This window comes from Pseudogymnoascus destructans, assembly GCF_001641265.1.
Source record: "Pseudogymnoascus destructans isolate 20631-21 unplaced genomic scaffold scaffold_4, whole genome shotgun sequence".
NCBI classification, from domain to species: Eukaryota; Fungi; Ascomycota; class Leotiomycetes; order Thelebolales; family Thelebolaceae; genus Pseudogymnoascus; species Pseudogymnoascus destructans.
Genome location: NW_020167523.1, coordinates 1,428,719 through 1,452,211, shown reverse-complemented (window position 1 = coordinate 1,452,211; position 23,493 = coordinate 1,428,719). Strand labels below are relative to the sequence as shown.

The 23,493-nt window shown below is 51.4% G+C and overlaps 8 protein-coding genes across 8 annotated transcripts; 3 read left to right on the top strand and 5 right to left on the bottom strand.

Annotated features, from left to right (window-relative positions):
- Window positions 1-1,948: 1,948 nt before the first annotated feature.
- VC83_02180 (uncharacterized protein) lies at window positions 1,949-4,751 on the bottom strand. The gene has a single exon (XM_024465848.1). It carries the CDS (start codon window positions 4,525-4,527, stop codon window positions 2,494-2,496), a length of 2,034 nt encoding a protein of 677 aa, XP_024326941.1. The 5' UTR covers window positions 4,528-4,751; the 3' UTR covers window positions 1,949-2,493.
- Window positions 4,752-5,220: 469 nt separating this feature from the next.
- On the bottom strand, window positions 5,221-6,139 carry VC83_02179 (uncharacterized protein; the record flags this gene model as incomplete). Its single annotated transcript, XM_024465847.1, has 4 exons — window positions 5,221-5,424; window positions 5,511-5,631; window positions 5,701-5,825; window positions 6,062-6,139. The coding sequence occupies 4 exons, from the start codon at window positions 6,137-6,139 to the stop codon at window positions 5,221-5,223; spliced, it is 528 nt and encodes a 175-aa protein (XP_024326825.1).
- Window positions 6,140-7,709: 1,570 nt separating this feature from the next.
- On the top strand, window positions 7,710-8,668 carry VC83_02178 (uncharacterized protein; the record flags this gene model as incomplete). The annotated part of the gene is made up of 2 exons (XM_024465846.1): window positions 7,710-7,931; window positions 7,982-8,668. 2 exons carry the CDS (start codon window positions 7,710-7,712, stop codon window positions 8,618-8,620), a joined length of 861 nt encoding a protein of 286 aa, XP_024326826.1. The 3' UTR covers window positions 8,621-8,668.
- A 385-nt stretch (window positions 8,669-9,053) lies between these two features.
- Window positions 9,054-9,410, top strand: VC83_02177 (uncharacterized protein; the record flags this gene model as incomplete). Its single annotated transcript, XM_024465845.1, has 1 exon — window positions 9,054-9,410. The coding sequence occupies one exon, from the start codon at window positions 9,054-9,056 to the stop codon at window positions 9,408-9,410; it is 357 nt and encodes a 118-aa protein (XP_024326817.1).
- Window positions 9,411-9,605: 195 nt separating this feature from the next.
- On the bottom strand, window positions 9,606-10,142 carry VC83_02176 (uncharacterized protein; the record flags this gene model as incomplete). The annotated part of the gene is made up of 1 exon (XM_024465844.1): window positions 9,606-10,142. The coding sequence occupies one exon, from the start codon at window positions 10,140-10,142 to the stop codon at window positions 9,606-9,608; it is 537 nt and encodes a 178-aa protein (XP_024326818.1).
- Window positions 10,143-10,410: 268 nt separating this feature from the next.
- On the bottom strand, window positions 10,411-13,421 carry VC83_02175 (uncharacterized protein). The gene is made up of 2 exons (XM_024465843.1): window positions 12,110-13,421; window positions 10,411-12,003 (listed from the first exon to the last, which is right to left on the bottom strand). Exons 1-2 carry the CDS (start codon window positions 12,439-12,441, stop codon window positions 10,626-10,628), a joined length of 1,710 nt encoding a protein of 569 aa, XP_024326819.1. The 5' UTR covers window positions 12,442-13,421; the 3' UTR covers window positions 10,411-10,625.
- A 1,386-nt stretch (window positions 13,422-14,807) lies between these two features.
- VC83_09602 (uncharacterized protein) lies at window positions 14,808-15,413 on the bottom strand. Its single transcript, XM_024473015.1, has one exon. It carries the CDS (start codon window positions 15,227-15,229, stop codon window positions 14,894-14,896), a length of 336 nt encoding a protein of 111 aa, XP_024328783.1. The 5' UTR covers window positions 15,230-15,413; the 3' UTR covers window positions 14,808-14,893.
- Window positions 15,414-21,270: 5,857 nt separating this feature from the next.
- On the top strand, window positions 21,271-22,140 carry VC83_02174 (uncharacterized protein; the record flags this gene model as incomplete). Its single annotated transcript, XM_024465842.1, has 1 exon — window positions 21,271-22,140. The coding sequence occupies one exon, from the start codon at window positions 21,271-21,273 to the stop codon at window positions 22,138-22,140; it is 870 nt and encodes a 289-aa protein (XP_024326820.1).
- Between the last annotated feature and the right edge of the window lie 1,353 nt (window positions 22,141-23,493).

Genomic DNA, 23,493 nt, shown 5'->3' with positions numbered 1-23,493 from the left:
CATCCGAACTTTAAAGGTGTCTACTTAAGATAACTAGAGTCTACACGATATAAAGAAGCTACTCCTATAAAGATTTCACCTTAGTTTAACGTGTTTAAGACACGAATTAAGGAGCGAAAGTACAAGCTATGTAACATCTATAATATGGATGAGACAGGTTTTGCAGTTAGAGAGACTTAATCTACATGTATAATTATTAATTCAACCTTGAAATCTAATTAGAAGGTGACAGCTAGGAAGCAGGAGTGGATAACTATACTTGAATGCATTAATGCAGACGGTGGTGCTTTACCACCTATGATTATATTCAAGGCAAAGAATACCAATTCAAGTTGGGTTCTAAAGGACACACCTACAAACTAGCACTTCTCAACTAGTAGTAGCGGCTAGTCTTCAAATAGTCATGGATTTGAGTGGTTACAGAAGGTATTTAAGCCTAAGTCACGCAAAAAGTCTGGAAATCACCTACGGATTTTGATTATGGATGGCCATTCTAGTCATATTACTAGCATATGATTGCACTGTGCATTGAGAATGATATCGACCTTCTTATTCTACCTCCTCATTGCTCTCATCTACTCCAGCCACTTGATGTTAGGGTGTATGGACCTCTTAAGCGATTTTATGCTCAGGAAGTGGATCAGTGTACTTGAGTAAGAATAAAGCGAATCTAGCGCTCCCACTAGGTTGAAATCTTCCAGTGTATTCGAGAGAAGGGTCTTATACCTCAAAACATCAGAAGTGGGTGGAGGGCAGCAGGTTTAATACCTTTCTCCTAGAAAGAGTTCTGTCTAATCTTCCGCTTCAACCAACTAAACCACCTTACACTCCTCAAAAGTCAACCAATATTACTACTATAGATCTTTCAATACTCTGCAGTTCTCCCCTAGATGGAGCCAAACTAAGACATGCAAATTCAGTATTTAATTCAAGCATGGTGTAAGGATCGTAAGCCTAAGGGTCTCACGGGAGTCCAGGGAACCAGGTCAGGAGGCAGGAAGGTATCGTATTCTGTAAGCACAATAGGTCTACGTAGATACATCGACTATTGACTGGAGGCCTTCTTCCGAGGCCTCCAACCCCTTTTATCTATGCACCTTGTGCCCTATTTTACCGAGCCTATGGGCCGCTTATGAAAGGGACCTCACGTGGTGGCACGTGATGGCCTTCCTTACACATGGCAACTAGTGATTCTCCTGCTTCACCAACCTGGCGTTATGTCAAGAGAATGACTAGGCTGGTTGAAGTCAGAATGCTAAGCTCACAATCCTTTGGAAGGAGGTGAAAGAGTACAAAGAGATACTTCAGACACGGAAGAAATGAACTAGGGGCAAGAGAATTAAACTACAGGGTGAATTTGTATTTAGTATAGAGGAAGTGTTGAAAATTGTCTATGAGGCAGAGTTAAAGTCGACTGAGAAAAGACCATGTAGAAGGCCATGTAAACGACTAATTAAAGAAGTAGAAGAGGAAGTTGAAGAGGAAGAGGTAGAGAATGACTTAAGCAACTTAGAATTAGAACTAGAGGACTGTGTGGCACGAGGACTAGTGTAATGGTGGGTGCACCAGATGTGAGAATCTAGCCACCCAAGGAAGGAATGATTTTACTAAGACAACACACTGTCTTCGGAAACAGAGCCAAAGGGTTGTAGCTTAGACTATTCCACAACGCAGCAATCAGGTGTATGATGTAGTGGAGTGGTTTAGACAAGTTGTAACAAATGTTGAGTCTGAGAACTCAGGGATAAGTCAGAGGTTAGCACCTCACTGACTTTTCAGAAACAAGTAACAAGATCAATGCTTGGAAGCTTGGAAAAGACGTAGAAGTATGTGATAGTCGATTGATAGGCTGTGGCCCTCTTACGAGGACTAGCCTTAGAATGGATCTCTAAATGGTATGCACACGGAGTACTAGGCATTTAGTATAGATTTATATAGTCAATTAGGTAGCTATTATACTCTTTATTCTACAGAATTAATCACTCTCATTCTCGAGTCATCACGTCGTATGAGAATCGGCGGTACTTCGGCCAGAATTGCCAAGCCAGCCTACGTAGGGGCCCTGGCCGGATCCACCGACAAAACTTTTGAATAACACCTCCGTAGAGCTTCATTGCTCAGTATTGCGATTTAAAATATTATATTCAACTGTAGTTATAACCTTACTGTAATGTAGATTTTTCGTAACAGAAGTGATAGATGTAACAAACGCGGACGGGACTGTCTCCTATATCAAGATAGAAACACAACGCCGACAATATTCTAGCAAGCGCTCTCAATCCATCCTCGTTTGCATTCATGGATTCGTTTATATTATCGTAATCATGGGCAGAGCTGAGCGCCGTGTTTCGGGTATCATATCTGAATACCACACGGCCCCAATCTCTCAGGCCCCATCCTCAGCCTCTTTGTCCTATGCTCTATGCATATCGCTGTGTCAGCGTTTCACCAAACTGCTCCAATGCCATGTGAACATGCCGAACACAACTTGCGTTACACGAGTTCCCACTCTGCCACGCCCGCAAAGCTCATGCCGCTCGTTTTCCTCTGCTCCATGAACTCCCTCTTTGTCATGCCACGTGCGTCTTGCCCGTTCATCGTGTCAATCGCGTAGAGCTTAATTGTCTCTCCCGGGCTGCCCAACTGCCTGTGTGGTATATCCACCCACCAATACGTGTCGTCCCTCTCCAGCGGCACTAAATCCTCTGCATATGCGTGCGTGCCGCCAATTTTAATGGCCAGTAAGTATGGCTTCGCTCCTCCGTGCCTCTCAAAGTCCCAATGCTGACACAATCTTGCGAACTGGAATCGTGTAGAATTTCCATCATTGAGCTCGATATCTTTCAACGCCGGCAGAATAGTCGCCTTATCAATGCCATGGTTTTCCGTGTTATATATCTTCAGAGTCTCTACGCACCGGTGAGGCCCAAGAATATACTCTTCCCAAATCGGCACTCTTCTGTCTGCACGGAAAAAGTGTGCTTTATTAGTCGGGAAATGCTTGAGGCCAAAGTCCTCATTAGTGCCTGTAAATTGCGTGGCTGTAAATGCACGATGGTACTTGTTATCTCCGCCCAGAGCACCAGAGCCCCAGCATGGATCGCAAAGCTTCCATTCCCCGCCATCGATCCGCACCGCGTTCCATGCATGGCCCGTGGGGTTTGCAGGTGGTAGCCGTTGCCCTGGCCCAGTCGCGACATAACCGTATCCTTTACCATGGCCTCCGACGACGAGACACTCTAGCCCAGCACGGACAGCGATGGCGGCAAAGACACCAGCGTAACCTTCGCAGACACCCATACCCTTCCGAATTGTCTCATCGGGGGTCTGGGACTTGACGCGGTTCCCTAGGAAGGCGTCGACGTCGTAGTCTATATTGAGATGGCACCACATGAAGATGGCTCGGGCTTTGTCGGTGTGTGATGTAAAGGGTCCGCATAGGCCATCAGCTAGATAGTCTATGCTATTACCTCTAGGTAGAGACTGGCGTGGATACTTTGCTGCCACTTCATCTGGACCAGAGAAGTCGCGGCAAATCAGACAAACTTCGTCTGAAGAACTAGTAGCTTGCCTGGCTTTGATAGCATCTATCTGCCTCATCGACGGCTTGGAAGAAGACGGGATAGGTGGGGGTACTGAGTCTGTATTTGCGGATGGCCGGCTTGGCATAGGTGGTGGTGCTCCGTCTCTACCTGAGCTTGTGGCAGGTCGTCTTGGCATAGGTGGAGGCGTGTCTTCTTCATCGCGGAATCCTCGTACATTAGACCGTGAGCGTGATGGCAATGCTGGTGCCTGGCTAGGCCGTGATAGTAACGCCGGACGAGCGGATTCGTTCTCGCCTTGACGCGTAATTCGAGGAATGCCTGGGGATGACTGGGTGGCAGTCAATTGTCCCCGAGCAGCTAGCCGTGCCTTTTCTTCCGCTTGTTCTCTCCGCGACGGGGGCAGAACAGGCAAAGGGGCCTCATCCAAGCGCGGCGGCAGTTTCCTTATAGCGTTCGTATCGATAGATGATGCGCTCGATTTGCTGCCACCGTACGAGAAGCCCGATTGTGTAGAATAGTTCGACCTGAACGATTCGTTTGACGCCTTTCGCACAACTAATTGTTCCGAAGGCCGTCTTGCTGGCAGAGCCGGCAAGTTCAGCGATTGTTGTGAGCTCTTCCGCGATGGAAGAGGTGGGGGTTTCTTCAGGTTTCGTTCGGATAGTCGAGGGTTTCGCTCCTTCAACTCCCGATCAAGCGTTGGCGGTGGTAACACGTCTTTTGGCGCTTCAGGCTCGTTGCCGATATTTCTATCAGCTGTTGAAATAGGTGGAACTGTATTGCTTCGAAAGTCGTTCAGAGGGCGGGAGGGCTTCGGGACTGGTGGAGGGGGGGGTCGCTTTCCGACGAGCGCGACGGTGTTGTGCTGACTCGGTGCTGGGCCATTCTGTGAGTGTCCGCTCTGGTCTGCTGCTTGTGACTGCTTCAAGGCAGCAATTCGCTGTGCCAGCGTCTGGAATTGTGGTTCTTCCGCGTCGCCCATCGTAGTTTATGTAGTCGGACTATATTTTGTGGTTCGGTTTCTGAGCGGCGGGGTAGAGGATGGGCTGGTAAACGAGTGTCGTGTTCGTCGAGATGTTGCACACCAAGCCCATGCACTTATGCCAAGGTCTTGTATGCACGTAAATTAAAAAAAAACCGAGTATGAGGACGAAAGAATAAAGAATAGTGGCAGAGATGCGAAGAGGGAAGTATGCCGTCGTTGTTTCTCGCTGCCAAGTATTCATACCAGGGCTAGAGGACTCACTATAGGCAGATAACATTGCTAATACAACAGCGATCCTATCAAACTCAGTTTCCCAACACGCCAGCCCGTACGCTAAATCTATTTATTACCACCCACATTCCTGGCGCCGATGTGCTGTGCCACATATCCACCGCCGACAGCCCAATCCGGGGTTGGGACTGGGCTGGAGTATATGCACATACAATATATTATTTATAGCGGCGATTTGCTAGGAAGGTCATGGTCTCGGTGAGCCAGGTGGGAATTCGGAGGGGAATGAGCTAGCGGATGTTTCATATAATGAGAATATTGGTATAAACCTGCGCCATCACTAGAAATGGAGGATTCAAATCCCTTGTTAAATTTGAGCAAGATCAACCCTTCAAACTAGACCATCCATACACAGCATTTGCCCCCCAAAGATCGACGGCTTCGCCACGGAAATACATATCATTGATCCTCCACAGTCGGACCAAAGAAGAGCGGTCGTTTCTTTCCGAAGAAATCGCAAGGGTTAAACCTCCAGACCGACCGATACTTTCTGGATAGCCAGAAAGCAACTAGATATATCACGAATTGCGGCACTGGAGGGGATTTTTCGCCTCCTTTAAGCCCCCCGTCGAGCGATCCAACGACGAGCGGATATAGCTCGTCCTATAAGCGGTCAGTATAGATCATACTAATGTATTCGACGAGCTTAGCGGAATTCATGCCTTCTTGAAATCCGCGTTCTTTATCACGTTCTGGAACTCCATATAGACCGTGTGCATTTTCTTCCCGTCATACTTGTCCAACGAGGGCAGTGTTGGGATTTCATATGCCAAGTGCAGCGTCAGTTCCGGCGCAAAACCCGTCGATGAGCTGGCGGAATTTGTCGGCTTCGAAGCGCTCCTCGGATTTTGCGTCCAGGCAGTCCTTGACGTATTTCACCCCCAGATGTCGAGGCTTGGAGCGAACTCGTGGTGCTGCACGACGTTGGCAGCCATCATTCCCTCAACACCAGACTCGCGCTCGAAGCCGGGGAATAGGATTTCTTCTTCACACTCATGGTGATGCTAGGAACTGTCAATACAGGGCTTTGTCACCGAGACGGGAGAATCGTACGTGAATCCTATAAAGTCAGAAGCCATTCCGCATCTTTGAGTCGGGGTACCTACCAAAATTTGGCTTATATGAGGAGGTCGCCGCTGTCAGCGTCTGATTTGAGATACGGTGCCTGCAGATACATCGCGTTCAAGGAGGGAATCATGGCATTATGGGCAAGCACCATTTCGTTTGCAATATGGCTCACAGTCGGGTTGACCTTCACGTCCCTCATCACCATAGTTGGTATTAGCTTGAAAGGCTGATCCGCCCATATTTCCGCCATTATGAGAGAGTGGGGGGGTTGCAAAAGAGGGCAGAGGACAGAATAGGAATCAGGTAGAACTAGCGGAGTGAAGAAGATGCCAAACGGAAACTTACATTGCAGACGGGATGCACTTGCCTTAAATATAGATTCGTTAATGGCAATGTTATGGGCGGCTGAGAATAGGATCTACCTAGTTTGAATGCCATAGCGTTCACAGTTGACATTAATTTAAGGAGCAGCTGAAGCTGATCCTTTACATCTCATATAGACCAATAGCGCCGATCGTGAGTAATCAGAGAATACCATTGGTGGCATACCGATACTCCAGCAGGTTTTCTGTAGATGTACGTCAAACTCCTCTGCAAAATTCCATAAAGCATACGAACGCGGGCTTAGCACGGTGAGCTATACCCCAGCAAAGTGCTGAATCCCAAAGGATGATGAGCTTCCAATAGCACGAAGTAAGGAGTGGCAGGCTTGGCAGAAACGAGATTTGACACGCCGGTGGTGATATTTAGTGCTGACATGGTCCATAAAAATACGTGTAAGCTCCAAGCGTCTCACCTCAGACGACGAAATTGGCTTCGTTGGCAAATTCCAAATCATACGGAGCTATCCCTGTCGGTCCATCACCACGATAAGATCCATCGTCAGTGCATGGTATCACGTGGTTTCAGTGACGAAACGACCAAGCTTAAATTAATTTAAATAGTAGGATTAAGCTAACTATACACTGAACTTCCCACCAAAAATTGAGAAATTTACAAGATAATAACTCAACAACAACTTCATCATATATTCTAAAAATGTGTATGTATCCTTATATATACACGTATTAGTTTAAGCTTTAAAGCGATTAGACTAGTAGATATTGAAATATAAAGACCTAGTCTAAATTTCATGCTTAAGCTTAATATCTTAAGAACTACTGAATAGATTATTCCTAAATGATTAGGTACGAATTCAACTAAATAGGAAAGGCTAGAAATACATTTTTAATATATATTATGAAGTTGTTGTTGAGTTATTATCTTGTAAATTTCTCAATTTTAGGTGGGAAGTTCAGTGATCGCTTCGCTTGTGAAATACGTCAACTGTCGAAATAAACCGTTTTGTCTATTTTGTCTTTGCTAAGATTTATATTGGGTTTATATGACCTGAAAGTCTGAAGGAGGGTTGTTTGAAGTTGAAAAACTAATACTAGCTTTCAAGCCGATGGAAAATATTATTATTATTTTAGTTGGGGTTTTAATAAACTATCTTTAATAATTATAGCCCAAGTTACCAATTTATTTTCCTTAGAACTGCGGTGAATATCACCATTATGGACAGCCACCCATGAGACATTTGAACGACATAATTACTGATCATATCACCCAGCTTTACGGCTCGATAGCACTTATCGCCTATGATATCCGAGATATTTGTCAATCAACCTTACTAGAAGAGCCTAGAGGGGCATTATGCGGGGTAAGCTATGGAGACCTCGGCGGCACATCCATAAAGGAGGGGAAATGTGCTAAATTCAACTCTCTTCTACATCATACCATTCTATTTATTATATTCACCACCGAGATCCATAATCACCATGTCTCCTCCATCCGCGACCGGTTTCGATACCACCACAATAGCATTGCAAGACCAAAGCGGAGTCGACACCGCGGTTATAGGCTCTAAATTCCCCACCCCCCGCAAGTTCGACGACAAATTCAAAGAGCGCGAATACCTCAAAGGCCGCCTCATCCTCGCCTACCGCATCTTCGCCAAACTCGGCTACGATGAAGGCGTAGCCGGCCACATCACCCTTCGCGTGCGCCCTCCCCCCTCCACCTCCCCAAAGCCGCAACTAACCGCCCCCAGGACCCCGTAGAGCCGACCTCCTTCTGGGTCAACCCCTTCGGCGTCGCCTGGCCGCTCCTCAAAGCCTCAGACCTCATCCTCGTCAACGCGGCCGGCGAGATCGTCGAAGGCGGCCCCGTCCGCCTCCTCAACAAAGCAGCCTACATGATCCACCACGCGGTCCACACCGCGCGCCCCGAGGTAAACTGCGTCGCGCACTCGCACTCCATCTACGGGCGCACCTTCTGCGCGCTCGGCCGCGAACTCGACATCATCACCCAGGACGCATGCGCCTTCTACAACGACCACGCGCTGTACGACTCGTTCAAAGGTGTGGTGCTCGGTGAGGAGGAGGGGCAGGAGATCGCTGCTGCGCTGGGGGGGAAGAAGGCGGCGCTGCTGCGGAATCATGGGCTGTTAACTTGTGGGATGAGTATTGAGTCGACGGTGTTCTGGTTTACGTCGCTGGAGAGGTGTTGTCATGCGCAGCTGATGGCGGATGCGGCGGCGGGGGGAAGGGGGGGGGTGACGGTCAAGGTTAATGATAAGGAGGCGGAGTTTACGGGGAAGGCGATTGGGACTGAGACTGCTGGGTGGTTTAGTGCGTTGCCGGCTTTTGCTGTTATGGAGAAGGAGGTGGAGGAGGGTTATGATAAATAGTCATTCTAGGAAACGTACAATCAAATATTCTCCATGATAAGATTTAAGGCTAACAGAAATTATTGTTTTCGTTCTATTTGTGAGTAACCGGCGTCTCGGTTGTAGTCCTAAGTGACCGAACACCCTTATTTTAATCACAGCTATTATAATCGGTGGTCTGTCTAGTGAGGAGCTTAAAAGACAAAGCCATACCAAATTTCTCAGGTGAGAATAACCATTTTCAAAGTTTGGTACCTAAGCTAGCTCCCCTGAGTCACCAGGATAGCGCTGTCAAAACCCAAAATTACAACCTCATTCTTCGAGTAGTGTATAAATAATCTTCCCAGCGGCTTCTAACTCCACGTCGTAGCTTCGTCGGCTCTCCATCTTCCCCATTGACTCATCGGGATGGCGCCTGTCAAACTATTAAGTTATACATGTACGTTGCACCAAAATGGAAACTACCTATCACAAATCCGAACGTCTTGCTCAACACAATCTCCAAACCCAGCCTACCGGACCGGCGTCGCCATTCCTCACCCTCCCACTAGAACTCATCCTCCTCACAACAAGCTACCTCCCCATCGAATCAGTGGGATGCTTAAGTCTATGCTGTCACTATCTTTATAGCCTCAAGACAGAGTATCACCTCAAGACAAAGTCTCGCGTCACGATAGATAACCTGCAGCTTCCCAAAGACGCCTTCCTCCATAGTAATGACCGCCTTCCTCCATCTTCTAGAACGAGACCTATCCCTCCACATCGTCTGTCCCACTGCAACAAACTGCACCCCACACCACTCGCCACCTAGTCACAGAGCGACCCCCCCATAACCAGCCAGACCTGATCAACAGAGACTCCCTAGGCTACAGAAGGGCCTCCACCCCGCCCCGCTCCACGTCGACCATCTCCCCAATGGCCATGAAAGCCCACCGCCACGGCCGCGACACCACCAGTCTTCTCCGCCTACTATCGCACAAAGCCACCACTGATTCCCAACAATGCTTCATCGACCTCCACACCTCCGAAGCGCGGATCCGGAACGGCTCCCTCCTCGTCCGCGACACAAGGTCTTGATGCTCCCGGCATCCCTGACAACGCCCTTCTCGCTATCCCGTGCATTCGGCTTCTGTAGCCATGCAAGCTTCATAACATGCTCGATCTGCGTTGGTGTGGGGTCCACATTCCGGAAGTTGGTGAGGTGTGATTTATGTGAATTGAGGAGGGGGTTATATATTGCAAGTACTGCCGCATAGAGATACGGATCGGTTTCAAGAGTTGCGGGAAGGCGGGTAACGCCGTGTTTGTCACGCGCTGGATGGATATCGGCGAGGGAAGGGGTGTCAACGATGCCAAGTGGGGGATTCGAGGGAAGAAGCAGCGATGCGTTGAAGTTTGATTCGCTCGTAACTGAGCAGGACGGGTGGAGTTGTGCGCGGGGTGACCTTTGGTGGCGCCTGAAGATGGGAAAGATCGAGACGATGTGGAACAGACTTTTATAGTAATCGGTCGCTGTTGTCATCATAGCCATCAGCGTCATCATTAGAGGCACTGCCGTTGTATTATATCCGCTACATAGTTCTTATTATTTATAGAGGGGAACCGTTCTTGATAGATAGCAAGATTGTAACTGTTCTTCATAGATAGTAGGATAGAGACTATTATCTACAGATGGCAAGATAGAAACTGTGCTTTGCAAACAGCAGAATAGAAAGCGTTCCCCATAAACAATAGCATAGAAACTATTTTCCACAAACATCATGACAGTTTCTAAACTGATCTTCACAAATAATATTCGCTATACATGTATGTTACCCCTATTTACTTATTTACCCCTATTTACTTATTTACCACTATTTACTTATTTACCCCTATTTACTTATTTACCCCCTCCCCTTCTTTCCCCCGTCCATCATAATCGCTATATATGCATCCATACATGCAGGGTATACTTATCCGCCACCTCCTCACCCAAAACCGCCAGGAGGTTATGCACCCCCCCGCTCCTAAAACGCCAATCATAACATCAAATCACAAAAAGCAGCCCACCCACGTCATTAAGGTCCATCCCATCCTCCCTACTCCTCCGTATCCCTCTCCCAGCCTCCGCATTGGGACTACTGTTATTAGCCCCACCATTCTGAGGACTTGACGGTGCAGATGCCATTTGCACCCCCAACACCGCAGTCCCCCTCCCTTCACCATCTCTGCCACCAAGGCTTTGCATCTCCACCCCCTTCTCCTCCCTCCTCCTAAAACTCCATCCCCTCAACAACACCCCCTCGCTCGCCCTCCTCGCCAACCCCGCCTGCGCCACCTGCGATGCCGTCCGCGGCGCATCCTCCATCAACCCCCCCACATCCTGCAAAAACACCGCCGTGCCCCCCGTATCCGCCGAGTCATCCCGCGGAGCCGCCACAGGGGCCGGAAAGTTATCAAACGGCGAAGCGCTCCGCCACCTCGGCGGCACCATCGTCGACCCCCTCCACGACGGCGTCGGGCCCGCTAAGCTCCCCCTCCGCGAAGGGCCTATGCGTTTATTAGCCGGCGGCGGCGATTCCGGACCAAGCAGGCCGCCGACATCGAAGAAGTTGTACTCTTGGCGCGTCGTAGAGTCGCGCACCGTCTCAACGTCCGACACGTCGCTGCGTCGCTGCGAGGGGAAGCGCCAATTCCTGTCCACGCCTGCGCCGGGCTCTGCGACTGGCGCGGGACGCGCGATAGATGCGCCGCTATCAGGGCGCAGGTCGGCGTCGACGCCGATGCCGAGGCCGCGGACGAGCTCCTCGTCGCTGCCCCAGTATGCCACTGCGCCGGGGCCGTAGCCGCGGCCGCGGCGGGAGGAGAGGGTGCGCTCCATGGAACCTGAGGAGCCGAGTTTGTACTTGTGTTTCTTGACGCCCTTGTCGCGGACGAAGGAGCCGATGACGAGGGCGTTGGCGACGGCGGTGGCGAAGAGGATCTCGATGCTGGCCCAGAGGGAGCGATGGTGTTGAGCGCCCTGGTGATGGATGACGTAGTGGGCGCGGCAGAGGGTGATGCCGATGGGGATAAGGGAGAGGCCGAAGAGGATGGTGAGCATTGTTTTGCGCGGGAGTGGCATGTGGGAGTTGAAGATGAGGGGGATGGGGAAGATGACGAGGAGGAGGTCGGTGGTGACGTTGGCTACGGCCATGGTGATGAGTTGGGCGTAGCCTTGTCGGCATTCGGGGCCGGGGTCGGGGACGACTTGCCAGTAGTGCGTGACGGGGTGGCACTCGGCGAGGTCGGCGATCAGGACGGCAATCATGGTTGCGCCGAGGTAGTAGTACATGAGCCGTAAGACGAGCTCGTGTGTTGAGCGCCAGATGTTTTGTGTGAAGCGCTTCAGGAATTCAGCAATAGAGAGTTTGAGCATCCACAGGCTATAAGTGGGCGGTTAACAAAGCTCTCATGTAATCGCCAAAAAGGCCGATGCGCTGGAGGGGGTTCTGGGGCGAAGATAGACTCAAAATGGAGAGGGAAACTCACGAAGCAGCATAAAATATCCTACTCCCTAGCACCAAGCGGCTGCCTATCTCCCTATGTGAAATATTTTGTTGGCTCAAGCCATCCGTGATCACATTATTCGTGCCCCAGAGCAACACAACATGGACCATGGCCATCCTTGCCAGTATGGGTATAATGCACAGGAAGGCGATGATATCCTCGGGGAACAGCTTCTCAGTCCTGAGATAGCGCCCCGTAACGCGGAAAACGATGATGGTTATGGCGAATATGGTGCACCACCAGCACACAATCAGCGTGGCCTTGTCGTCGTTGAAGGTGCGCGCCGGTGGCGGCGCCGTCCAGAACGCCGTCATGGCCACGGTTTTGGTGGCGGCGTCGGTGTTGTTTGCCCTCCCGCCTCCACCGGGAGACAGGCGGGTGGTGAGGGTGGTCGCAGGAGGTGTTTATGGGGGGCAATGCTCGCGTGAGGGTTCGTGGGAGTGTGTATTTCGCTTTCGTCGAGGAGACTTGGCGGGGGGAAGGGCGCAGGCGGAGAGTCTTTGGCGGCGGCGCCGTTGCAAGGCGGATGGGCGTCGGTGTAGAGCAGTGGCGTCGACGAGGTCGATGGGGGTTCTCGGTGGTGATATTCGAGGGTTAAGGTAGGCATGCGACAGGAGATTGGGGAATGCGAGGAGAGGCGGCACTCCATGCTATTGCATTGCAGTAGGGCACGAGTGAGATGGGCGTCTTTGTTAGTGAGGTTGGGTGGAGTCGGATGGGGGGGAGGCAGGTGGGTCAGCGAGTTATTTGATAGCTCTGGATGGTTGACGGAGGGTAGGAGGGTAGGAGGGAAGGAGGGAAGGAGGGAAGGAGGGAAGGAGGGAAGGAGGGAAGGAGGGAAGGAGGGAAGGAGGGAAGGAGGGAAGGAGGGAAGGAAGGAGGGAAGGAGGGAAGGAGGGAAGGAGGGAAGGAGGCAAGGAGGCAAGGAGGCAAGGAGGCAAGGAGGGAGGGAGGGAAGGAGGGGAATGATAGCACTGGAGGGAAGGAAGTGGGCTGTACCTTGCGAGTAGCGGCAGGGTAGATAAGAGCAGGCGGCGATGTGGAGATGCAAGGGTAGGTTGAGTGGCGGAGGGGGGCGACTCGGGGATGAGGACACAGACAGGACCAGCGATAACGAGGCTTAGGCTGACTTGACACGGGCAAATTTCAAGCGGCGGCATTGTAAAAAGGCCAGTTGCGGTGAGAGAAAATTCGGGTAGCGACTGGTCAAAGGCTGGGCGTAAGATGGTGAGAATGGGGGAAAAGAAGGTTGTACTCCGCACTGGACGGTGGTCCAGTACCATGGTACTGGACCATGGTACTGGACCATGGTAAGTGAGTTTTGAGGGCGGGCGTGGATTGGGAAGTTGAGGGCGGGCGGGCGGGCGTGGGATTGGAAAGTTGAGGGCGGGCGGGCGGGCGTGGATTGGAAAGTTGAGGGCGGGGCGGGCGGGCGTGGATTGGAAAGTTGAGGGCGGGCGGGCGGGCGGGGATTGGAAAGTTAAAGGGTGTGGTTGGGGTTCTTCGGCTAGGGAAGGGTGGGGTAGTTCGGTTGGCGCGGGACTTGGATTGTCGCGTGCGATAATACGCAAAATGAAGTACCGGACCCCACTGTACCATACGTCCTCTACTCTGAATCGCCAGTGGCGAAGGGAATGATGGGATGTGCTGGGAATACGCTGGGAATGATGGGATGTGCTGGGAATACGCTGGGAATGATGGGATGTGCTGGGAATACGCTGGGAATGATGGGATGTGCTGGGAATACGCTGGGAATGATGGGATGTGCTGGGAATACGCTGGGAATGATGGGATGTGCTGGGAATGCGCTGGGAATGATGGGAATGCGCTGGGAATGATGGGGAATGCGCTGGGAATGCCTTGCTTCAGCATCCCCCATCCAGCAACCCTATCCCTATCTAGACCCAATCCCATCCCTATCTCCATCCCTATCCCCATCCAGCAACCCTATCCCATCCCCATCCCCATCCAGCGTCCCCATCCCCATCCCTATCCCTATCCAGCAGTCCCAATCCCTATCCCTATCCCCTCCCCATCCCCATCCCCCATCCCCTCCCCATCCCTATCCCAGCAGTCCCAATCCCTATCCCTATCCCTACCCCCCATCCCCATCCCCATCCCAATCCCTATCCCTATCCCTATCCCTATCCCTATCCCTATCCCTATCCCTATCCCTATCCCTATCCCTATCCCTATCCCCTCCCCATCCAGCGATCCCATCCCTATCCCCATCCCCCCATCCCCACCCCCATCCCCACCCCCATCCCCATCCCATCCCCACCCCCACCCAGCACATCCCTACCACACAGCACCAAGCACACTCGTAATCACCGACCCTGAGACACTTGATACCCCAAAGATACGCCCCGCCAATAAAACACAGCTTCCAGAACGCCCTCATCTCCCTCCCTCCCTAATGTCTTGGAAAAGCCGTGGCATCCATGCCGCACGCGCCACGCGCTCTTCTGCCAAGTCCGTCACCTCAACCCTGCCGATCCATGTGACAGAACCTCAGCAACCAACAGTGCCAGGTGTCGTGTGCACCACCGCCCTCCACCACTCCGGCCCGCACCACTCCACCAGCTGCCGCTGTGTCATCCTCGGTTCATGTGATGATAATCCGCATATCCAGATGGGTGTGTGCCAGTAATCACTACTCCGTACAGTATTATCTCGTCAAGTCCATGTAATTGGTCATGCATAAATATCTCGAGTTATAGTAATATCGAGTTAAAGTGCTGAAGTAGACCCGAAGTAGCCCCTCAGCTAAACCATCCATCCATCCAACGTGCCTTGACCCAAGTCATTGGCCTGTTTGGCCACTAATTGCTTCTCCACGCGCTCTAAAGAGCGCAAAAATGGTGCTGGATCTGTGATGCCACTATTCTCAGATTCTGAGAACTCAATCAGAACTTGGAGGGCTTGTATAGCGTTCTGTGTGGTGAGCACAGGACGCTGGGGCTCCTCATCCCCGTCCTCTTGAGCATCGGAAACCTGTATATATGGAGCCATCGCCTCCTGTAGAATTGTGTCCTCATCTAAGCCTCCCTCCACCTCTTGTATTCCCTCCTCCGCTGGATTCAAAAAGTTCGAAAGGTCCATAGCATCTAATATATGACCAGCTTGTTGTACTTGAGTATATAAGTCGTTTAGAACAGGAAATGGGTGTATAGGAAGCTGTATTGGGCGTAAAAGAATCGTGCTTTTTCGAAAGCAATTGTAGATAGTCGTATTTGTAACGTCATGATGCCATGATCGAATAAGCTAGCGAATTGCAAAGTGTATTGTCATTGTTTTGAGGAGGAGGCGTCGATTCCACTGCAGCGATATGGCCCAAGAAGTTATTCATTGTAAGCAGTATAGAACGTGACGTACCAATATGAGTATAGAAAGCATTTAGCCAATCTGCCATAACAAATTGATTCATCCAGGCCTTCTTATTCCACCTCCAAACCCCACCCATTGCCCCTGTTACGATTATAGCTCACAGCTTGTTATGGTTATTACGGGTGCAGCCTTAGCCACCAAGGCTACAACCGCTAAGCAGGCAACTGTAAGGACACAGGGCACCCAGCTCACAGTAATAGCATATGAGAGTGCGAGTCAGAGGCTAAACGGATGCTATCCTATAGGTCTACTATGAAGGATACAAAAAAGATGAAGGGGGAACCCCGTGAGTCAATTCCCTTAAGTACCCGAAACCCATCTGACTTGGTTAGTGTTGAGGGAAAGAGAATGGGAGCTTTTCCCCAGTGCAATCGTCAGGCTCCCCGATTGGCGCTTGGCATGAGCAGATTGCCTCAGAACTCCGGCGCATTGGGTTTCAGGCCCAAACCCTTCTGTTACTCAGGGCATTTGGGTAGCCCTCCGAAAAGACATAATAATACGTAGGCTCCGTAGGTAGTGTAGTAATTCAATTGATCTATTCATTCTATATACTGTAGTCTATTGTCGAGTTTTCCTGCCCGTTGCGCAAAAGCCCAAAGGTCCGGTCACCAAACACACCGCACGATTTGCGTGCGGTCGCAATATTTCGAGCCTTCCATCAACAGGTTATGAGCCCGGCGACGCTCAGGAAGCCTCGCATTTGAACCAAAGAATTGATTCCGAAGTCTCACATCAATAAAGTGAGAGCCTGAGCTACCATCAGTCCAAAAAAAAAAAGCCCACAAAGTAAGCCATCGACTTGGCTGCGGCAGTTCAGCTCCACAAGCCAGAAAGTGATAACGGCTCACAAAAAATGGAGTCGGAACACATTGAGAGGTCCCGGATCCAGAAGCTGTCTGGTCCGAACTATCGGAATTGGGCCCTCCAGATCCAGATCGAGCTTATCGACAGGAAGGTTTGGAGCACTATCGACGACAAGTTCACGCTCGAATATGAGCTGACAAGCCAAAAAAAGGAAGAAACTGAAGAGGCTGCCGCTACATGCGAAGAACAGCTCGCTTTACTCCGCGACAACAGGGCTAGGAGGATCATCCTAGAAAGTTGCATCCCGTCGATTGTCAACCGGGTTATAGGTCTCTCGACAGCCAGGGTAGTCTGGGAAGCTCAAGAAAATGCACGCCCGCGACGGGCTGCAGCAGATGGACTTGAAAAACGAGGCCTTCGGGAGCTACCTTCCACCAGCGTCTACACCAGTATTTGACATCGCCACGATGCTAAACCAGCTCCAGGATGACATTGCAGCGATAGAGCCAGAAGACAGGCCCTCGGACTCGAGGAAGGTCAGCCGGCTCCTGGCGATTATGAGAAGCCGTGGCAGCAAATATGACATTGCTAGCGCCCAGATCAGGGCGGCAAAAATCACAGATTACCAAGACATCATCGACCAGTTTGTTGATATTGAGGAACAGACCAAGGCTTCAAAGTCGGTCACCGAATCTGCCCGGCAAGCCTCTACTGATACTGGAAGTACAAGGGGCAAAGGGGGTGGACGGGGCAGCGGAGGCAAGCAAGTCCTCTCAGAAAGACACCCGTACGTGCTATCACTGCGGGAAGTCTGGACATATTCGCCAGGACTGCAACGCGAAGAAGAGAGGAGAGCCAAAGACAGCAGGGCCATCAACTGGACCTTTCACTGCCCCTGGCGGTGGAAAGGGGTTATCACCACCTCTACCGGAGGAGGCAAACACTGCCAGCATCCAAACCGCCCCTGCTACCGCAGTTGACAAACTCTGTGGCGTCGATACCCGATGGGTTAGCGACGTCCAAGCCCAAAGCAAGGCTTGGATTATGGACTCGGGCTGCTCCCGCCATATGACGTACGCCAAAGAGGCATTCGTTGACTATATTGCCCTAGACAAGCCGATTCCGGTCAGATTGGCCAACGGGATGGAAATCCAGGCTGTCGCCGAAGGGACTGTCAGCTTCGAAATAGCTGTCAAGGGCGGCAAACGTCGTATTCAGCTTCACGAAGTGCTGCACGTACCGAAGCTCGCTGGAAGCCTCGTATCGGTCTCCCACCTCCAGGATAGGGGTATCATGACAAGGACAACCAGTGGCGGCAAGATGCTCCTTGAGCTTAGGGGGCAAGTTATCGGTGTAGCCAACCGAATTGGGCGTTCCTACATCCTCGACAGCACCTAGGAAGGCACCGTTACTGCGCTGCGCGCAGTGGCGATGTCACCAAAAGAGGCCATGCTTTGGCATCGGCGCTTCGGACACCTGAGCTCAAGGAGTCTGGGCTTGGCTCACACAGCAGTCGACAGTCTGCCAGGGCCAATCGGTGACCTCGCTGACCTGTGTGGAGAGTGCCTACTCAATAAGAGTACGCGGGTCATCAATCGGAAGGCATCAGAGCATGCGACGGCCCCCCTTGACAGGATCCACAGTGATATCTGGGGGCCATACCGGACGCCGTCACTCGGCGGAAACAACATCTACTTTGTGACGTTTACAGATGACTACACACGGAAGACTTGGGTCTACGTCATGAAGTCGACAGGGCAGCTACGGGCAATCTTTACGGAGTTTAGGGCTCGCGTTGAGCTTGAGACCAGCCGGAAGATCAAGATAATATGCTGCGATAACGGCAGCAAATATAAGGCCCTTGAAGGGGACCTTGGGAGCTCACAGGGCATCCTGTTCGAGTTTACGACGCCATACATGTCGTACCAGAATGGGGCTTCCGAGCGCCTGAACCGGGCTTTGGTGGCCCTGATAAGGGCGATGCTGGCCTACACGCGCCTACCTAAGAAGCTCTGGGCTGAGGCGGTGATGGCAGCCTCCTATCTACGGAACAGGCTGCCAATCGGGCCTGAGGGAAAATCGCCAGAAGAGGCGTACAGTGGCAAGAAGCCGTCTGTAGCACACCTTCGAGTCTGGGGATGCGTCGCATACGCAAACCTCTTGAAGGAACAGAGGGACGGTGACAAGCTCGCGCCTAACGCAATACAGACTGCACTGGTTGGCTATATGACAACCTCAAAACAGTACCGATTGTACGACCCAGTTGGCGATCGAATTATAATCGCGACCTCAGTGAGGTTTGTCGAAGATCAATGACTTAATCTTGACAATTCTAACGAGGGGCCAATTGAGGATGTGGGGTTTGACCCCATGGAGGCCTACCTCGAGAGAGAGCCTTCTATAGAGCCTGCTGATCGCTGAAGCCATCAGAACAGTACCCTAATAGGGGGCCTGCATGATGCTAACGATGATATTCTGGTCGGTGTTTTGCCTGATCAGGAAACGCCACCCCCCGAATTAACACTAGAACTACGACATCAGATTGGTGACGGCCAGTGCGACGATAGGCAACACCCCACCCGGGGGGGAACACAGAGCAGTGAAGGGTCACTGCACCCTACAGCGCTGCCGCCACCGATCCAGTCAATAGAGCGGGACGAGGACGAGGATCCTGATGCGGAAAACGACAAATCTGGCAGCCTCCCAGGAGAAGAAGACGACTCTAGCTCTGCGACCAACCAACTCCTCGCGGAAGTGGATGCTCTTGAGGAAAGCCCTCCCGCTGAGGATTTCAGCGTCCGGCGAAGCGGTAGAGAGCAACGACTAACGAGGCCATTTGAGGAGGCGTTTGAGGCGTCGTACGCCGTACCCGCCAAACTGTCAGTCCCGGACAAATATCCGGAGGCTGTCAATGATCCAGAACATGGTGCAGACTGGACTCTCGCTGTCCAGGAAGAGCTCGCACAGCTCCAGTCACTCGGGACTTGGGAGCGCGCGAAGCTACCGAAAGGAAAGAGAGTTCTGGGTTGCCGCTGGGTGTTCAATGTCAAATACACGCCCACTGGCCTTCTTGACCGATTCAAGGCAACGGGCTGAGTCTCTTCGACTCCTCCTGGCGATTGGAGCCTACGAGGACATGGATATTCGGCAAATCGATGTTGTAAGCGCGTATCCATGCTCAGACCTACATGCGGAGGTCTATATGAGGCCTCCTGAAGGTTTATATTGTCCGGAGGGCTACGTCCTATGGCATTTGGGTAGGCCCTCTGAAAAGACATAAATAATACGTAGGCTCCATAGGTAGTGTAGTAATTCAATTGATCTATTCATTCTATATACTGTAGTCTATTGTCGAGTTTTCCTGCCCGTTGCGCAAAAGCCCAAAGGTCCGGTCACCAAACACACCGCACGATTTGCGTGCGGTCGCAATATTTCGAGCCTTCCATCAACAGTTAGCCCACCCCAATAATCACACGTGACCAGGGGGAACCTCGTGAGTCATTTCCCTCAAGTACCCGAAACCCATCCGACTCGGTTAGCCCGCCCAAATGATCACACGTGATCCGCAGCTACTCAGAGTCTGCTCCTTAGAGTGAGAGACGAGAAGGCATCCTTACAACAACTGTATATTACGAGGAATAGCCTCACCTTCCTTCTTCTTCTTCTTCTCTCTTGATTCAATCTAGCTTACTTTACCAGACTGGCACCATGACCTCCATGACCATCGTAACATAAGATTGAATCTCACCCTACAACCATATCCTAAAGTCGATTCCAGAACACCACAGAACACACCAGAACACCACAGAACACCACAGACTTCATAGATCAGACCTTTCACAGTGCTCCCTCGACAAGGAATATAGCTGTGAGGGAAGTGCGCTCCTTTTGAGTGGCTCATACAGTCGACAAACTGCGCAATAGGGCCTTTGGCGATATGAGTCTGATCTACTGAATACGAAAGAATAGCAAAGCTGCTATGGCACACATGGCCAAAGAAAAAGCCAAGATGGCTGACCAAAACCCAGAAGACTATGAGTCTATAAATGAGAAAACAACCTTAGCAGATGAGTCTGAGAAGAGGAGCACTCGAGCAGTGGCTCGATCTATATACAGCTATGTTGTTGTGGAGTGAATTCTCTTTAGCAAGACCAGTTCTGAGAATTCACTCCACAACTGAAAACTTCGCTCCAACCCCGGAAAGCTCCCCACACCCCTGAACCCCCACTCGAGCTGCAAGGCGCACTTGATATCGTAACACTCAAAGCCCAAGAAGATTTCAAGAGGATGGGCAAAACAGCTCAAGAAAGACACCAGTCTATACTATCAAACGGCCACCAGATGAGTGTAATGGTGGGTGCACCAGATGTGAGAATCTAGCCACCCAAGGAAGGGATGATTTTACTAAGACAACACACTGTCTTAGGAAACAGAGCCAAAGGGTTGTAGCTTAGACTATTCCACAACGCAGCAATCAGGTGTATGATGTAGTGAAGTGGTTTAGACAAGTTGTAACAAATGTTGAGTCTGAGAACTCAGGGGTAAGTCAGAGGTTAGCACCTCACTGACTTTTCAGAAACAAAGAATAACAAGATTAATGCTTGGAAGCTTGTAAAAGACATGGAAGTATGTGATAGTCGATTTACTGTATTGTCTGCTTGCCTTTTGCAAGCCTATCTCAGCGGTTCGATTACATATCGATGCTAGTCGAGGGCTGGTAACGAATCAAACAGTCCACAGATTATCAAGCCGTCCGAGGTTTTGCTGTGAAACCAACTACTTTGCCAGATTCTCCCCGGGTCACCAAGTTAACATTCACCGTTTCGAAATCCACATTTCGTAACGTAGCCGAAGACAAGCTTTCCGATCCGGCCGCGCCCCTGCTCCGGGAAGTGAGGCAGGGTAGCCTCCAGTACCGAGTTCATTGTGGGAGGACGAATAAGGGCACCCGGATGAAGCCCACTGGTTTTATTGCCACTGATACGGAGTGGCCACCTACGATACTTATCGACATGAACGACTCTGCCATCATAATCCAGCGGAAAGGAAGCTATGGCCATTCAAGGGATCAGCCCGTGGATATCACACCCCACGTTTTCAGTTATGGTCCGGCGAAGAAGAACTCGCTCGCAATCACGGTATTGAATGCACCGGGGGCGAGAAATGGTATCCCCTATTCAATTGCAATTGAAGTAGTGGAAGTCTTCCAACATCAGCAAATTGTGGACATGTGCTTGAAAACGCAGAGGATAACCGCTAAGGACGTGATTGAAGATATCAGACTCAAATTATCTGAACGAAACGTTGACGAGGACGATGACGTCGCATTAGTCTCGGCAAAGCTGACAATTGCCCTCAGAGACCCCTTAACAGCAAGCATCTTCACCACCCTAGTCAGAGACGTCCAATGTCGCCATCGCGAATGCTTCGATCTCGAAACATTCCTCATGTCGCGGAGCAACAAGCAAGAATTCACCTGCATGCCTGACGCATGGCCGCTATGCAGTGGCGATACGAGACCGCGCCTTCTGCGCGTCGACGAATTTCTGGTGTCGGTTAGGGAGAAGCTGGAGGAGGATGGGGACCTAGAAGTTAAGGCTATCCTGGTCGCAGAGGATGGGTCGTGGACGGCAAAACCAGAGGCGCTCCCTGCTGAGAGAAGTAAGTCGTGGGGGAGTTCTGGGAGTGTGAGTCGTAGGGGCTGTGATTATAGCTCGCCGGCGGTGTCGTCGAGGCAAGCCCCAGGCCTGCGGTCAAGTCCGACTTTAACGTCCGTGATGGCAGTGTCGGCAGCATGTGTTCTCAGAATGGCTTTGAGATGACCGGGTCCATCACCCCAACTCTTCTCGCGAAGCACCACCTTCCCAAGATCCTTCTGAACAATGGCCCTCTCGACATTCGCCACATTATAGGATACCTTACCATCTCCATTCCTGAATTCTCCAGCATCCAGCCAGCCAACCAGCCAAGGCTCGACGACTGGTAGTCGGAGCGTTGGAAGGGTGTGGAGGTGGCGACAGAAGCGGACTGAACGGGGACGTCAAGTTCGAGAAGGTAGGGTGGGAAAGATGGGGCGCGTGAATGTCATGACCGATAACGAAGACTGGGCCGCTATTGGCGCAGTTGCCCGTCGTTAAGCTTCTTAAAACGGATCAACACCTCTTAGCGCGTAGCTCCTTCAATACTCATGTATATACTGGAGCTGTGCCGATGTGGGACTCTATAACAAGATTAGAGTTATCTCCCGTACCTTCTATGTGCATGCCTTGTGAATATTTCGCCCATTGAATATGGTCGGCAGATCCTGTCGCCTTCGACATCGTGTCGTCCATCCATTCATGAATTTTGACTTCGCTGCGCCGATGATGCCAGCGATTGCGGCGTTTTTGCTGTTGTGTTGCTCGCGATTCACGCCCGCCGGAGCACCCTTCGCGTCGCCGAGGTGACTCTCATAGCCCCCCTCGAGCGCTGGACTCGGCTCCCCTATGTGTCCAGTCAGGACACTCGCCTCGAGCAGACTAGCGACAGCGCTCTCAACCGCTACAGGCGTGTTTACATAATCCGGGTTCGCGCCTGCCCAATCGCCTCCCTCAAACGCAGCGCTGCGATGACGCTGATACTCCGCCTCAGACGCCGCATCCACATCCGCATCCACATCATTCTCAAGATCACCCTCCTGGGTAAGGCGTGAGTGAGGGCAAGTATGACCTCGATGAGTATGGAAAGTCCCTCTCAACCGATCAGTGGACGATTCCGCGTATGATCAACAGGCGTACCACCACGACCTCGATGGCAACAAGAGCGGTTATGGGAAAGCAGCCGCTGCGGCTGTTGGTGGTGGCGCTCTGGGTGTCCTAGCTGCAAATGCGATGGCGCATCATAATCAACACCCCGCCCCCCACCACGAGGACGACTCGCGCTACCTCGACGAAGAAGACGATGATGCGGATGCGGCATACTACGCACACACCTAACACGTCCCCTCACCGCTCAAATACGTGCCCTACAACCAGGAAAAGCGCGGCCTCTCCCCCATCCAGAGCGTCTCCGGCTACACGGGGCGGATGAGCAGGAGCGTCTCCAGAAACAGCGCGATTCGAGAGCGACGATGACGCAGAGTTCGCGCTCGAGAGGATCCCTAGCTTCGACCTCGCTCGATCAGAGTCCTGCCCATA

Bases quoted from the DNA above. Each gene is read 5' to 3' on its own strand.
- VC83_02180 (XM_024465848.1), bottom strand. From the start codon at position 4,527: ATGGGCGACGCGGAAGAACCACAATTCCAGACGCTGGCACAGCGAATT.
- VC83_02175 (XM_024465843.1), bottom strand. From the start codon at position 12,441: ATGACGGCGTTCTGGACGGCGCCGCCACCGGCGCGCACCTTCAACGAC. The intron at 12,004-12,109 runs GTGAGTTTCCCT...GCCCACTTATAG, and splicing joins AGGATATTTTATGCTGCTTC to CCTGTGGATGCTCAAACTCT.
- VC83_09602 (XM_024473015.1), bottom strand. From the start codon at position 15,229: ATGGACCTTTCGAACTTTTTGAATCCAGCGGAGGAGGGAATACAAGAG.